We start from the raw sequence: 16,850 nt of genomic DNA on the forward strand, positions 1-16,850 counted from the left end.
TGATCAGAGCCACCTTACCTTCAAGCCTGAAAGTGAATGATTCTACTCACAAGTATACATATTAAAACTTGAAACATATGGGAAGTTGATACTCCCATTAACTGATAGATGAGGTTGTAATCTTTGCATGCCTTCTCATGGCGACCGAGGCTAACATGGAGGCACTTCCCATGGTGGAGCTTTGAGCCTTCTTCAATGCCGATCTTCAACTAATATGTGTTAGTTCGATTTTTGCTGTGCCCTATATAACAGAGGACGAGGTGGGCTACTTATGGACAACATATGAATGGTTGATTTCAAAGACGGTGAAACCGTGCTTGGGGTGCGCCTTTTTCTTCCCCCCGGTAGATTTGGTAAATTATATACTACCTCCAGTCCTTAATATAAAACCTTATTTAACTTTTATTTTGGTTCTAAATATAATATCCCAGTTCACTTTGTCTCTCATATTTATATATTTTTTTCTAAGATAGTTCTCCTAATAATGGTAATTATAGCCATACATTTAATTATAGTAAGGATATTTTAGAAAGACAAAACGTATTTATTACAAATAACTAACTTAACTTCTTTTCTTAATCTTTTCAAATTAGCTAACTAGCTCTTATAATTAGAACCAGAGGTAGTACTTTGGTTAATTTTTCTTCAGTAAAGACTTCAAGGTCTCTCTTTCGAAAGCAATTGGCCAAGGTATTTCTTGATGACAAGTGCTCTAACATACTATTTTTTCGAAAGCACTTACATAATATTTTATTTTTATTTTTACAAAAAGAAAAAAAGAAACAAACTTTCCATCGAATTAAGTAAATGAAGTTGAAAAAAGTGGAGCGTATTAAATGAAACAAGAATGTTGGGAGGAGTAGTAATTAATGAAGGGGAAAAAAAGAAAGAGAAAAAGACAGATGGAGGTGGAAAAAATGGGAGGAATAGTAAAGGAAGTTGAAAAATAATGGAGAAGCATTAACTGAAAAATGAAAAGAAGGGAGGACTTAGATGAAAAAAAAAAGTATAGGGGGAGTATAGGTTGAAGAAAATAGGAAGGAGCAGTGGAAGGAATTAAATGTGAGAGTATTATATACCCTTATCCCAGTTATTTTTTTTCAAGCTAGAGAGAGGAAGAGAGCATAGAAGAGAAGAGAGAGCAAGAGAATAAAAGGAGAGAGTGAGAAGAGCTACAATACGTGATATAAAGGTTAGGACAAGCTCAAAGGATATTTTAGGTACACAAAAATATTTTTTTAATGAAATTTTCATTATACATATTTCTTATCTATTTGGATTGGAGCTTTATATTATTTTTCATTATTATGTTTAAAGTATGGTTCAGCACTAAATATGAGTACCTTTCTTAATAATAAGAATTTGAATATTAATTTATCACGTAATGAGAGACTAACTAGCTAACCTATTCCCCTGTGTACACTTAGCTCTTGTTAGTTAATTGCTGCAAGCCCAATCATTTAATATATACTTTGCCCGGCATATTTTTGTAGTATTTTTGAAATTTTAGAGCTTGTAATATTAATTTGGAAAAATCCCATTAAAATAGCCCCAAAATATAGAAATCCCGTAAAGGTGACTCGAATTTGCAACATTTTTTTAATGAATTTCGCAATTGGAAATATTAAAATAAAAAGGCCCTATTTCAGAGAATTTACACTACTAGAGCAAGAATATAATACACTTGAAGCAGGTTTGACCGTTTCACGTAGTAAATGACATCGCTAGTGTAGTAATTTCTATGAAACATTTCCTTTTTTACTTTGATTTTTCCAAGTGTGAAACTCATAAAAAAATTGTAAATTGGTGAAATGTGCTTCTCGTGTAGTAAATTTCTTAAATATCTTAAAGTATGCTCGTCTACTTTGATTTTTCGAAGAGTCCAATTTGTAACAAAATCTTGCAAACCGCTAATATGAAATGGTGAAACTTATTTCAAGCGTAGTAAATGGTGTATTAAATCTCCTGAAATATGCCCTTTTATTTGATAGTTTATATATTATTTTACACCATTTTAATAAAATAATTTGATGCTCAATAGTTATAATTTTTTGTTAAGAATTCAGGGGGCGGATCAAATTCCACTTTGACCAACATTTCCAGAAAAAATCTCGGCCGCTAGAGCATCGGCAGCCTTACTTTTGAAAAGAGCAGTGTTATAAAAAAAAAGCACAATATCTCATAATTCTATTTAAATACACTTGAGCATTTTATTATTTCTGTTGAAATTGGAGTCACCGTTCTAAGTTTTGCATATGTCCAGGGTAGTTTTAACGCAATTTTTCTCGAATTTAATTTTTATATTTAATTAAATGGAAATGAAAATGGAAAAATTGAAAAGGCGGCCTTTGACAATTATATTTTTCCCTAAACCCTTCCTTTGTCCTCATAGCTTCTCCTTTCTTTTTACTCCACCTTCATAATATCATTGCGCGTAATAAAATTGTTTATATAAATAACATAACTTGTGAAAAATAGCAAAAAAAGTCTCTGAAAATTGAAAATTTGCATACAAAGAGCCATTCATAAAAAATGTTATCATTCGTTCATCAATTGTTATGAAAACCAATATTAATGTTGTAATGGGTTTCTATTCACAATTTTCTATTTTTAGCGTCTTTATTTGTGATTTTCCATAACTTTTTGGCCCAAAAAGTATTCAAATCACTCTACTCAAATCATAACGACTAATTTTTCGGCCTGTTGGCTATTGATTAGTCATAGCCAAGCAACTGTAATTTTACTCTACTAAAGATAACTAGGTAGACGTGTCCAAGGGAGGCCTGTATTTCATTATTTCTGTCGTCACGACATGAGAAAATCTAATATTAAGGGTTCTATGTAGAGGGATTAGGTGGGGATGCAAGGATAAACTATCGAATTAATTATCTATATATATGTGGCAGGCACGGGTGAAACGCTAGCAGCATTATAGGGAACAAGGTCGTCGATCTTACGTGAAATTTCGGTTTCTCCCTGATGTGATTTTGTTGTTTTCTAGTTAATAATCTCTTCTGTCAAAAAATGTGATCATCTTATCGGAAGCATCTTAGAAAAACAAAGTATATATGATGAGAAGTTTCACAGTACATATGAAAATAATGGACTAGGGCTTGAGTGATTAAAGCATGTAACCACCAATAATATAGCCTAAACAGTGGGTGAAAGAAGGCAACTTATGTACTAGCTAAAAAAATGGACAAATATAATTGTCAAAATGGTTAAAACATACATCAAATGGACTGGCCCCTTTTACCAAAAAAAAAAAAATGGACTGGCCCTTGATGAGCTCGAGTTTAAAGAGGCCAAGTCAAGACATACGTCAAATGGCGCAAAAATGTTACGGTTATTAAGTTAATCAACATTGACAGTTTAATACTGTTATGAGTAATAATTTTTCCTGTCAATAAAATAACAATTTTTTGTCCAAAAATTATAGGAATCACTCAACTCAGATCATAAATATAAAAATTGATGTCATCATTGGTTTATTCCACTAGTCATAGTCAAGCAACTGTAGTTTTATTCTATTATCTATTAAAGTTTAGCTAGACGTTGACGTACAGGCTCGGCCATTTTCTCTTGTCACAATTTGACCACAATCTAGTATATTACCTCTTATAAGACTTCATTTATAATTTGTAAATAAAGTCTTATAATTAGAAATAAAGATAATATTAATACCAAATCCATTATTAGAAAGAGTTGGGTTCTGTGTGAAGTGGGTATGAGAGATACGTAAAGATATCAAATTATTTATCCGGTCTTAAATATAAGACTCCTTTTATAGTATAATTTACACTATGAAAAAAATCTTATATTTAAGACCGGAAGAATAATTAATTATATACGTGGCGCCTTGAGTTACGTTACACGTGAAGCTTTGTCGCCATTGATCTTGTGACCATGGGAGGGTGAAATTTCGATTCCCCTCTAATGCGACTTGGTTGTTTCTAGTTGATAATTTCCCTTGTCAAGAAATTAGGCCACTTTGTCGGAAGCATCTTAGAATAATATTAAAGTACAACGATGAGAACTCTCACATATGAAAACAATGGACTAGGGCTAGGGTTGTTAACGTCAAATTTCCTTTTTTCCCTCTTTTCCACAATATAACGAGTGACGACGCAGGCAAATGCCTTGTACATATCTTAGTTATAATTATCTCTTAGTTGATTCTTGATTCTTACTTATTGTCTCTAGCAACGAGAATATATACAAAAATATTATGCATGACAACTGCGGATTGGCTTATGGATATTTTAATATAAAGCTGAAAAATATTGTAAGTAATAATTAACAACTACGTTATATTGTCCCTCAAAGCATTGCAAAAGATTCATCTTGTCCTCTAGAATAGCCATGCCTCCATGTGAAGGTAGAAGGAATACGTATTGTAAGCGTCTGGAACTATTTTTGCATACAACCACGCGTTGGTACTTTTAAAGCCTGGCTGATGAGATCCTAAACCAACAAGAAAAGGTGAAGCAATAATGGAATATTAATTTTCATATAGCGCGTTTGGATGAACAGATTGTGTGTGTGTGTGTGTGTGAGAGAGAGAGAGAGAGAGAGAGAGAGAGAGAGATGATTTGAAAAATCGTCAAATACCAGTGAAAAAAGAAAAAGGTTTTGAGCTTTTCCTAAATATATGGTCATCGAGCAGTTTTTAAAGGTAAATTTAAACTAAAATTTAATACATGCATGTCCTTAGAGAAAATATGAATAAATAATTTGAAGTACAAACATGTGAAATATTTGTCCATATATAGGGGGAAAAAATTATGGCCATTGATAAAAAATATATATTAACAAATGTCAACTAAAACAGAAAAATGTTTTAATATGTTCTTTCAAGGTATGATAGATCATCAAGCATTTTTAGATACAAATCTATATTAAAATTTAAAATATTTTAATCAAGAAAAAAATAGATAAATACTATGAAGTACAACTATGAATATGGTCGCATTATTAATAAAATTAAGTTATGGATATAGCCGCACAAAAAAAAAAAAAACCAACGATGATCGGAAAATAGGCAGAAGTTGTGAGCGAAGGAGCATAAGTTAACTATGGCCTTGGACGGTGGTCACATTAACGTCGATATATTTTCCGCAAAGTAAAAGAGTATTATCTTGAAATTTTACTTCTCATAACTTAGCTATGGACAAAAGAACCTATGATTGACCTATAGAAGAAACTATCGCGACGTAGAAGGACGTTTTTATGTGTCTCATGTAAAAGGCGAAGCTAGCTAGCTAGACATTCCTGGCTTGTATTTTAATATTAGTACCAGAATATTAGAAGGGGCTGGGGCCTAATTAATTAAATAAGTAATGTCGTCGCTGAGTTATGAGTTATGGATGCAAGTTGATTTGTGTTAATTAGCTGTGTCAGCTGCACGCACCAGACGGATACGACCGCAAACATAATCAAAATGAACAAGAAACAAAAACTAGTAAAACCTTAAAAGAACAGTATCACGTACTCAATTAAAGTTTTTATTTCTCATTGATGATAACCTGAAGACTTTCATCACTTGATAAGGAAGAAAGGCACTACCCTCCGACAACTGATTCCATACATGACATAGTAGCCAGAGAGGTTGGAGTCACAGTCTAGTACTGCGATAAAAGGCGATACAGAACCTCCGACACAGATTTCATCATGGCAACCAACGGTGCGCGGACAACCTTGAGAGCTGCAGGAGCAGTACAGTTGATTTTACTGCTATACCCGGACAGATAATCGTAGTACCTGCTCCATAACATCACCCCACCAAACTTGGGAGAGGTTTCTACATGCGGAAGAATCTCCTTGTTCAGCACATCGATCGGGACATAACCACCGGCACTACCATTTGCAGCGGGAGACGCCGGGAGGCCAACATAGAACTTGGTGGCGTTGAAGGTAGCGGTCCACTAGTTCCATGAACTTATAAGTTTTTGAGTATCTCCATCTGTGTATTTGCAGGGAGGGTTGTTGTAGAACTGGACCCAGATGTAGTCAAACAGGCCAGTTCTGATGGCGATGTCTAAGTAGTAATCTGGTATTGGACATTGCGGTGCTGCTGATAAATAAAAGGTCTTTACTTCCTTATAAGTGTAAAGATCTTTAAGAAGGACATCCCAGTACAAGTTTGAACCAGCTTCGATGTCAAAATCAATGCCATCTAAGGTCACGTTTCCGAGGAGACCTAGGCTTTGGCCACTGAGGTAGTAGGTCCAGAGGTGTTGTGCAAACTCCTGGGCGTCTTGAGCTGAAGAAAGACCATATTGACCAGAGACTCCTCCGAGAGAAAGGAAGATTTTGATGCCCAGGGCTTGGCAATAGGCTATTTGGGAGGCATATTTAGTGCAAGGGACACCCCAAGACTCAGAACAATGTCCTGAGAGGTCTATATTTGGAGTTTGCCCATTGCCGAATGTGTTCATGAATGCTATGTTGATGATCTCGTACTTTCCGGTGTCGCATGCTGTGCTCAACTCTCCTTCGTTCACATTCTGTCCCCAGTAGGTGACAATTGGGCAGCCTTGGGACGAGCTCAAGTGAGAGAGCAGCAATAAGGGCGAAAGGAGGAGGACCAGAGCTTGTCTTTTGGAAGACATGAAAGTAGAGGTTAAGAGAAGCCAAAGGCAATGTGCTTTCTTGTTTTAGCAGGAACCACAGAAATGACCCATTTATAATGGGCTAGCTGGGAATGGGGTCATTAGCGTCAAATCCTATTATTTTTAACTCATGTTGAAGCAAGGAAATGCATCATTAATTAAACTATAAGAATATTAAGACTTTTACGTAGCACGTGCTATGAATGTTGAATTTTGCTGCCATTTTCTTCAAGGACCCCGCAAGCTATGTAATCACTAGCTAGGGAACCACGATCGGCCATTTTTGGTCTTCCTACGCTTCTAGATACATCATCATTTTTTCAAAAAGTTTATGTCTCTTTTTTATACTATATAGTTTAGAATTTTACGATATTTTACAATATTTTTTAAGAAAACTACTCCTACTTTATAAGTTTTTTCAACTTTAAGAAACGATCTTTTAAAAAATATTCCTATTTAATTAAGGACATATTTAAAGAGAACCAAAATAATTTTAACACAAACAAATTCCTTGATCTACATATTAATATAGGAACTTAATAACTAATTTACATATATTAAAAATTTAGTAAGTTGGTTATTTATAAAAAAAATGTTTGTTGACTTTCTTAACTATCATTTTTTTTAACAATTATCCTCTCTGATCGTTACTTCTACTAACAGAAACTCTCTTTAATATATCAATAATTTAAGTTTGTGAAAAATTTATAAGTTTGAGAAAAAGTTGAGATCTTATATTTAAAATATAAAAAAAATATTAGATATGATGTGTATGGGTGTATGTGAAGTGTGGGTGTGTGTAATGATCACCTTTTGCGGTACTCTTGTTAAATGATGATGAGCCAAGCATTACATCCAATTTAACATTACTCATCGATATTCGGTACACATTTTGTAATGAATGTGTTATATAATTCAAATTATTATCCAAATGTTAAATTAAAAAATTAAAATAAATAATTAAATTTATGCCACTAAAATTTGAAATGAATAGTTGCATTAAAAAATAAAAAACATTTTAATTTGTAGGAAATAAAATATAAACCATTTCAATATTGATTTTATGATTAGAAAAAGGAGAAGAGCAAAAAGAATGGGAAGGAAAAAGGAAAGAATGGAATTATATCTCTAATAAAACAAAAGAAAACGACACGATTGCCAGCTGATGATGATGTGGAGAAATGGAATTATATGTATAGCACGTTTAAATTCATGATGCAAGAAATATAAAAATTAAAACTACATGGACTTATTGAAAATTTAGCAAAATTATGGGGATTTGATAAAAAGAAGAATAAATGCAAAGACCTAATTAAAAACAGATGAAAGTATAAGGACCTGATAAAAAGTGAAAAAACTATAGGAACTTGATTCAAAATTGGTTGAAACTATAAAGACTTGCAGATTAATTAATCCTTCAATTTACGGGTGATGTGAGTATGCGTATGGAACTTTTTTTCCTTCCTTCTTTTGGCTTCATCTTTCTATATTAATCAATGTATGGATACATGTGAATACTAAATAATTGTCACCTTTTTAAAATTTTTCCCTTTATTTTCAGTTTTGACATCTAAGTTTAATGAAAGAGAAACCCAAAAAAATTAAATAAAACCTTGAGCATAATCAAGTCGTCACTTAAGGACCGAAGGCACTTTGCCTTGTACAGCTTATTCCATACATGATAGTTGCTAGGCAAGTTGCAGTCACACTAGCTATAGTACAGCGATAAAAGGCGACACAGCACTCTTGAGGCTGATTAGATCTTGGCAACATTATTGAACTCTCCAAGAGTAGTACCAGATTTGATCTTACCGCTATGCCCAGAATCTATATCATAGTACCTGCTCCATAGCATACACCCCCGTAATTGGGAGAGCTTTTTATACGTGGAAGAATCTCATGGTTTAGTCCGTCTACTGGGATATAGCCACCAGCCCTGCCAGTTGGCGCCGGAGACGCCGGCAGGCCAAGATATAACTTGGAGATGGGGAAGTCAGTCCACTGGTTCCACGAGTGCATAAGGTCCTGAGTATTCCAAGGAGAATATTGGCACGAAGGGTTATTGTGTGAACCAAGGAGAAAAAAATCGGACCGGACCGGCCGGTTCAACCGGAAAACCGGTGAACCGGTCCTCAGTCCGGTCTGGTTTGGAGAAAAAACCGGATCTGTTGTGAACCGGTGGGGAACCGGTCCAACCGGTAAAAACCGGTGTTAAACCGGGTAAAAACCGGTTGGGCGGTTCACCCGGTTTAATTTTTTTGGTTGCCCAGCATACAAAACGGCGTCGTTTGGGTTCAAAAACGCAGAAACAACTCTTTCTTCCTCTCACGTTCAACCCGGTCTTGAGCCCCTCGGTCCTCCTCCCCCATTTCTGAAAATCAAAATCCTCTCCCCCCCCCAAAATCGCCGAGATCTCTTCCCCTTTCTCCCTGTCCCAGCCTCTTGCCTTGAACCCCAGCAATCCATAGCATCACCTCGTCGTGCCACCGTTCTGTTCACTCATCACTGATTGTGGCACTCCCTCCTCCTTGGCTTCGTTCGCTGCTCACATTGCTTCGCCTTCACCGTTCTGCTTCACCTTCGCCGTTCACCTTCGTAGCTCACGTCGCAAGTCCCGAGTCTCCATAGTCCATCCTCTACTCGCTGACATCCTGCTTCACCTTCGCCGTTCACCTTCGTAGCTCACGTCGCAAGTCCCGAGTCTCCATAGTCCATCCTCTACTCGCTGACATCCTGCTTCACCTTCGCTGTTCACGGACGTCCTGCTTCACCTTCGGTTCAGGCATTGAGTTGTAGCTTTGTGGGTAAGCTCAACACCTTTACTTGTTAGCTGGGTTGTTTTTTTAAGGTCGAAGAGCTGCTTCTCTCTGGACTGTTATGAGATTTGAGAAGGGAGGAGAGTGTTATTGCTGAAAAAATCAAATAGATCAAGATTGTTGTTGCTGAAATAAATCAAGAGTTGTCGCTGAAATAAGTCAAATAATATAGCTGTTGTTGCATTACACAATTCTCGAGTTCATGTTCGGGATGATGATCCAGGACTAGTCGGCCACAACCCTTTTTTATAAATTTTAATTTTAAATGCCATAATAATATGGTTGGTTTGATATAACTTGGGTTTTCATCTTTGAAGTTTCTGATAGTGTTTTTGGTTCATCTAGTTTCATAAGATTTTGATTGAGTTAACATGACACAGTAAACGAAACTTTGATTTTGATCATTTTTCTTGACTTGATCTTTTAGATTAATTTTGTACAGAGGAGAAGGTACCGTATTGCATCATAATTTTGATTATGTTGTTCCACCTTAATGTTATGAATTAAATTTTATTATTTTAATATAACCGGTCCGATCCCGGTTCAACCACGGTCCGACCAGTGACCCTTGACCCACTGTCTCGACCGGTTTAGTTCCCGGTCCGGTTTTTTGTTCCTTGGTGTGAACTGAACTCAAACATGGTCGAAGAGTGCAGTTTGTATGGCTGAGTCCAAGTATGGATCAGGGATTGCACATTGTGGTGCTGCTGATAGGTGAAAATCTTTTACCATTCTGTAGGAGTCAATCTCCTTGGCAAGATCATCATAATAACAGGTTCCACCTTGTTTGATGCCAAAGGCGATGTCATGTAAAATCGCGTTTCCTAGCAGGCCTTCTGAATTATTCTGATGGCCATAGAGAAAGTTGGTCCAGAGGCAGCAACTCGTTTGGCGTCTTGAGCTGAAGAAAGTGAATATATCCGAGAGTCTCCTCCGAGAGAGAGGAGGATTTTGACGCCTTTGCTTTGGCCGTTAGCTATTTGGGAGGCATATTTAGCGCAAGGGACACCTCAGGATTCAGAACAATGTCCAGACAGGTTTATGTCTGGAGTTTGTCCATTGCCAAAGATGCTGAGGAATGCTATGTCTACTATCTCGTAATTCCCAGTGGCACATGCTTCATCCAACTCTCCTTCATGCACATTCTGGCCCCAGTACGTGACCATTCCTAGTTCCTTGGCAGAGCTGAAGTGAGACAGCAGCAAGGACAGAAGGAGAAGGATGCAACCTTGTATATTGGAAACCATGGCGGACTGATTGGAGCAAAGATAATGTTTTTTTTTTTTTTTGGTTTAGAACAAGCAACAGAAACAACCTATTTATAAAGAGCTAGGGCTCGGGTCATTTAACATCAAATAAGTTCTTTTCCATGTTTTAATTTTCAGTTTTAGCTGTGACAAAAGAACCTTCGGATACGTGGTTGCTAGATTGATCATATTCCCTATATCATAAGAGAGTATCGCATGAGATAGAAGATTTACATGTGACGCGTGTTAAAGTTGAATTTTTGCAGTCATTAATTATTGGCTCTGGGAACATAACAGCAACAGGCTAGAGGACCATGCCTGGATGCTTGCGATGTTTAATTCGGTTCCTCTCATTAGTGTGAATTGGTTTTTTTCCCCCATAATAATTGCTTCTTGTTATGCTGCATTTTTAGGTAGCAGTGCTTTTCAAAGAAGAATCGATTGGTTGGATCTTGCATGGTATCCATGCGTCTGCACCTTGTGTGCGTAATATTTGATGTGGCAAATAGAAAACTCATGCATGTCTGAGGTAATTATGATGTAGTTTTATGAGGCTTGAAAAGGCATTACAATATTGAGAACTATTGAAGGAATCTTCTAAATTATAACCTAGTGATTTATTGCCTCCTAGCTAATTAGTAGCGTGCTTATAATCTCACCCATAATTATTCAGAGTTGTCGCCGCTGAAAGTATAATATAATAATATATATTTTATTTTACAATATTAATAACCAAATTCAATCTGGCTCAGCGGCAAGAAGGTTGAACACGAAAGGAGGCGGTCACGAGTTCGAACCTGAAAGAAGACACATTTAAGGTGAAAATATTTAGACGATGACGTGGTGAGGAGGAGTGATGTGGCAATGACGTGGAGGTGGCTAGTGATGATGTGGCGGTCAGCGGTGATGACGTGGCCGTCGACGGTGATGACGTGGCAGCCGGAGACGATGATGTGGCACCGGCGGTGATGACGTGTCATTGGTCAAGCCAATTCTTCTTAGGCATTACTTTTAGCGGCGACAAAAAAGTCACCGCAGAAAACACTTTTGGCGGCGACATTTGTCGCCGCTGAAAAGTCTTTCAGGGGCGACAAGAGTGTCGCCGCCGAAAGTGTTTTCTGCGGTGACTTTTTTGTCGCGCGCTGAAAGTGTATGTCGCCGCTGAAACTTCTAAAAGTCGCCGCTGAAAGTATCTTTTAGCGGTGACCTTTTTAGTCGTCACTGAAAGTTTTCAGCCACGGCTGCTACGGCAACGACTTTTCAGCGGCGACTTGTCGCCGCAAAAAACTTTCGACGGCAACTTTTGTCGCCGCTAAAAGTCAATTTTTTTGTAGTGAATTCACTTTATCTCTCATATTTATTCATTTTTTTAAGATAACTATTGTAATAGTTGTATATGTTAAAAGTTTCATTAAATATTAAAGCTAATACACTTGATTAGTAAGGATATTTTAGAAAAAACATCTATTTATTACAAATAACTAACTTAATAAACCTTCTCAATATATTCAAATTAGTCAATTATCTTTTTATACGGAAGACACGAGGCAATATATATTAATCTCATCCATTTACTAGAAATCCAACAATCTAGATCTACAGTGAAAATAGTGTGTTGGGGGGAAGAACTTTTTTGTCGACACTATTCTAGGACCATAAAGCAACAACGAGCGATGAGAACGTGATAATTCGGTGTACCTTTAACGTACTATTTTGATAGTTTCTAATAATTGCTTTTGTCTTATTGCCAGCTGGTTTACGAAAGTGATATCCTTTGGATATTGCTTCGTTCATCAATTCCCCCGGACCACAGGTTTTGCACTTGCTGGGCGCGTACGTGGCAAATAGATAATGTATATCGCGAATAAGTTGAGGAATTCTTAGGTACTGGTTACCAGCTCACCTGTGCACTAACCGATGAAAACATTCCAATTGGACAAATTTAAACCTACCTAGCAGCTTATGTGTGAATTGTCAGATTTATAATATTTTAATAATTTTTTTAAAAAGCTCCCTTTTTTAAAAAAATTTTTCAACTCTCTTTTTTATGCATCTCTCCTTGCCCGTTTTCTTTCTCTCTCTCATCATCCTCAACATTTCAGCATCCCATCTTCCCCTCAGGTCTATTGTCTCTCCTTCCTGTTCCCCATCCCTCTCTGTTCATTCCACCACTTAATACTGTAATAGATGGGCCTTCACAACCAAAAGCACTCAAGCATATACAAGATATCTTGTGTGTGAGAAAAGAGAAAAGAAAGAAGATGGGTTTGAGGAAGAAGATGATGGTGAAAGTGTGTGATGAGGTGCTATTCCCGACCGGACGAGCCAGGTTAGACGGGAAATTGGCCAACGGTCACCTGACCGGTCCAGTCAGTAACAAAAATTGGTAGGTGGGTCTACATACAAAAACTGGTAGGTGGGTCAACCCATATGACCCGTTGCAACTGAGGAGAAACCTAGTTAACCCGACCGATTTGGTGGGTTAACCCAGTTGTGTGTGCATTTTTTTAAAAGTTATTTTAATGCTAAAAATTACTTCTCTGTTCTATTTATAAGACACTTCTAACGTATTTTATACAGACCAAGAAAAACCTTAACATACATTAATTCTCTATTAAAATATAACAATTTTCTAACTTTACTCATATTTAATATATACACCTTTCAAAAAAGATAACTACCAATACCATAATAAATGAAGGACAAAATAGTACATTCACATTAAAAATTTAATGAAATGACTTATAAATAGGACTAAAAAAAAACTTCTTTCTCTGCCCTATAAGTAGGACTAGAGGAGCATTATTTAGTGACTAAAGGATTGTAGATAGAAATATTTTGTTGTCATAAATCTATCTTGATATTTTCCTCAAATGAATATTTAGTGATTTTAATAATATGATATTGTGATGTAAATTTATCAAGAGAATTGTGAGAAAAGTGGAAAGACAATGTAAGTATATGATTATTTTGTTAAAGATTTAAGATATTAAATTAATATTTAGTCTTTTTGGGTGGTATGATTAGAATTTAAATTAATTTTTAATTTTTTTTATTTCTCACCGCCGGTTTGACCCCGTTTTAAGTCCGGTCTTACCCCCTGGCTCTTTACCCATTGCTTCCACCGATTCAGAGGCCGATCTAGCTTTCAATACCTTTTAATAAAGCACTCAAGTCAAATCTTAACATTTTGGCCAAAAAAAAAATCATACGAACCACTCGATCAATTAAACTTTTATTTATGGATGACAAACTGTGTAGGATCAAGTTGTCACTTAAGGATCGAAGGCACTAGCCTTCTACACAACTTATTCCATACACGACAATAGCTAGAGAGGTTGCAGTCGCACACTAGTACTAAGATAAAACGCGATACAGAACGTCGGAGGCAGATTTCATCATGGTCACCAACGGCGCACAGACAACCTTAAGAGCTGCAGGGGCAGTACAGTTGATTTTACCGCTGTACCCGGATAGATAATCGTAGTACCTGCTCCATAACATAACCCCACCAAACTTGGGAGAGGTTTCTACCTGCGGAAGAATCTCCTTGTTGAGCACATCGATCGGCACATAACCACCGGCACTACCATTTGCAGCGGGAGATGCCGGGAGGCCGACATAGAACTTGGTGGCGGTGTATGTGGTGGTCCACTGGTTCCATGAATTGATAAGTTTCTGAGTATCTCCATCATCAGTGTATTTGCAGGGTGGGTTGTTGTAGAACTGGACCCAGATGTAGTCGAAGAGGCCAGTGGTAATGGCTGTGTTTAAGTAGTAATCTGGGATTGGACATTGTGGTGCTGCTGATAAGTAAAACTTCTTTTGCTGGGTGTATGCGTGAAGCTCTTTAAGAAGGACATCCCAGTACAAGTTTGTACCTCCTTCGATGTCAAAATCAATGCCATCTAAGGCCACTAGTCCGAGGAGACCTGGGCTTTGACCACTGAGGTAGTAGGTCCACAGGTAGGAGGCAAATTGTTTGGCTTCTTCAGATGAAGAAAGGGAGTAGGAGCCAGAAGCTCCTCCGAGAGAAAGGAAGATTTTGACGCCTAGGCCTTGGCAAGTGGCTATTTGGGAGGCATATTTAGTGCAAGGGACACCCCAAGACGCATAACAGTGTCCTGCTAGGTTTATGTCTGGAGTTTGGCCATTGCCGAATGTGCTCAACTCTCCTTCATTCACATTCTGTCCCCAGTAGGTAACAATTGGGCAGCCTTGGGATGAGCTCAAGTGAGAGAGCAGCAATAAGGGCGAAAGGAGGAGGACTAGAGCTTGTGTTTTGGAAGACATGAAAGTAAAGGTTGAGAGAAGCCAAAGGCAATGTGCTTTCTTGTTTTAGCAGGAACAACAGAAACGGCCAATTTATAATAATGGGCTAGCTAGGGCTAGGGTCATTAGCGTCAAATTCTATTATTTTTAACTCATGTTGAAGCAAGGAAATGCATCATTAATTAAACTAAATTGATCCTATTCCCTATAAGAATATTAAGACTTTTACGTAGCACGTGCTGTGAATGTTGAATTTTGTAGCCATTTTCTTCAAGGACCCCCCCAAGCTATGTAACCACTAGCTAGGTAACCACGATCGTCCATCTTTGGTCTTCCTACGCTTCTGGATACATCATTTTTTTCGAGAAGTTTATGTCTCTTTTTTATCCTATATAGTTTGGAATTTTACGATATTTTACAATATTTTTTAAGAAAACTTCTCCTACTTTATAAGTGTTTTCAACTTTAAGAAGTGATCTTTTAAAAAATATCTCTATTTAATTAAGGACATATTTAAAGAGAACAAAAAATAATTAAAAAAAAAAGATATCATGTGTGTAATGATCACTTTTTGCGGTGCACTTGCTAAATGATGATAAGCCAAGCATTACGTCCAATTTAACAATGCTCATCGATTCGGTACACATATTTTGTAATGAATGTGTTATATAATTCAAATTATTATCCAAATGTTAAATTATAAAATAAAAATAAATAATTAAATTTATGCTACTAAAATTTGATATGAATAGTTGCATTAAAAAGATTAAAAAAACATTTTAATTTGTAGGGAAATAAAATCTAAATCATTTAAACATTGATTTTATGATTAGAAAAAGAGGAAGAGCAAAAAAAATGGGAAGGGAAAAGGAAAGAATGGAATTATATCTCTAATAAAACAAAAGAAAACGACACGATTGCCAGCTGATGATAATGTGGAGAAATGGAATTATATGTATAGCACATTAGCACGTTTAAATTCATGATGTAAGAAATATAATGGTACTACACACAGGTGATTATTAATCATGGAAGATTAAAAGTTCAAACGTCATAATCGCATACCTTTTTGATTAAGTTTATCTCTAGTCCTTCCATCACATCACATTTTTAATAATTGCTTCGCACATCGAGTATTAATAAAGGAATAGTTACCCCGAATTTTTTAATTTTGAGGAATATATATAATATTTGGTTTTAATATATAGTGTTCTCTTCTTCATCAGGTTGAAGCCTTAAATTAATTTTTATATAGATTATATAATTATTTCATTTTCATATTATTTTTTTCATCTCTTAAAAATATGTCATATATAGTTATTTCTATAAAATATAAAAATTCAGATTTCTATCATGGTCCTGCGAAGTGTATGTGTGTGAGAGAAGCATCATCCTTATCATTTTGCTAAATTAAATTTTGTATATCTATACATTCATTCAAAGGATAACATATAATAACATGACTGCCTAACGTGTAAATACCATTTAAAAATGTTGAGGCACCCAAGCAAGACAATCAATATACACTATAGGTTGGGAAATGTATGTGTGAGGTGACAGCAATGAGGATGCATGTGAAACCTTTTTTTTTGGCAGCATCCTTCTGCACATTAAATTTATGTGTGATATGAGTATGCATATGGAAGTTTTTTTTTTTTTTCCCCTTTTGGCTTCATCTTTCTGCATCAGTCATTGTATGGATACATGTGAATACTAAATAATTGTTACATTTTAAAATTTTTCCCTTTATTTTCAGTTTTGACATCTAAATTTAATGAAGGAGAAACCAAAAAAAATTAAATAAAACTTTATATATATAAAAGAAGACAGGTACATGCTACATATGATTAAAGTTGCATTCATAATGATAATTTGAGCATAATCAAGTCGTCACTTAAGGACCG

The 16,850-nt window shown here is 36.1% G+C and overlaps 2 protein-coding genes and 1 pseudogene across 2 annotated transcripts; all 3 read right to left on the reverse strand.

Moving 5' to 3' along the window:
- Positions 1-5,621: 5,621 nt before the first annotated feature.
- LOC114730385 (hevamine-A-like) lies at positions 5,622-6,615 on the reverse strand (annotated as a pseudogene).
- A 1,823-nt stretch (positions 6,616-8,438) lies between these two features.
- LOC114730392 (acidic endochitinase-like) lies at positions 8,439-10,674 on the reverse strand. The gene is made up of 4 exons (XM_028917447.1): positions 10,463-10,674; positions 10,067-10,328; positions 8,704-9,057; positions 8,439-8,612 (listed from the first exon to the last, which is right to left on the reverse strand). Exons 1-4 carry the CDS (start codon positions 10,672-10,674, stop codon positions 8,439-8,441), a joined length of 1,002 nt encoding a protein of 333 aa, XP_028773280.1.
- A 3,357-nt stretch (positions 10,675-14,031) lies between these two features.
- On the reverse strand, positions 14,032-14,999 carry LOC114730394 (hevamine-A-like). The gene has a single exon (XM_028917448.1). The coding sequence runs from the start codon at positions 14,965-14,967 to the stop codon at positions 14,032-14,034; it is 936 nt and encodes a 311-aa protein (XP_028773281.1). The 5' UTR covers positions 14,968-14,999.
- Between the last annotated feature and the right edge of the window lie 1,851 nt (positions 15,000-16,850).

The sequence above is a fragment of the Neltuma alba genome, unplaced genomic scaffold (assembly GCF_004799145.2).
Source record: "Neltuma alba isolate B1F8T4 unplaced genomic scaffold, ASM479914v2 tig00012731_pilon, whole genome shotgun sequence".
Taxonomy (NCBI): domain Eukaryota; kingdom Viridiplantae; phylum Streptophyta; class Magnoliopsida; order Fabales; family Fabaceae; genus Neltuma; species Neltuma alba.

Bases quoted from the DNA above. Each gene is read 5' to 3' on its own strand.
- LOC114730392 (XM_028917447.1), bottom strand. From the start codon at position 10,674: ATGGTTTCCAATATACAAGGTTGCATCCTTCTCCTTCTGTCCTTGCTG. The intron at 9,058-10,066 runs GTTTGAGTTCAG...CTGGGGTTCAAG, and splicing joins AAACTGCACTCTTCGACCAT to GCAAGAGGCTGGGACAGGGA. The intron at 8,613-8,703 runs GTCCGATTTTTT...TCGTGGAACCAG, and splicing joins CGGTTGAACCGGCCGGTCCG to TGGACTGACTTCCCCATCTC.
- LOC114730394 (XM_028917448.1), bottom strand. From the start codon at position 14,967: ATGTCTTCCAAAACACAAGCTCTAGTCCTCCTCCTTTCGCCCTTATTG.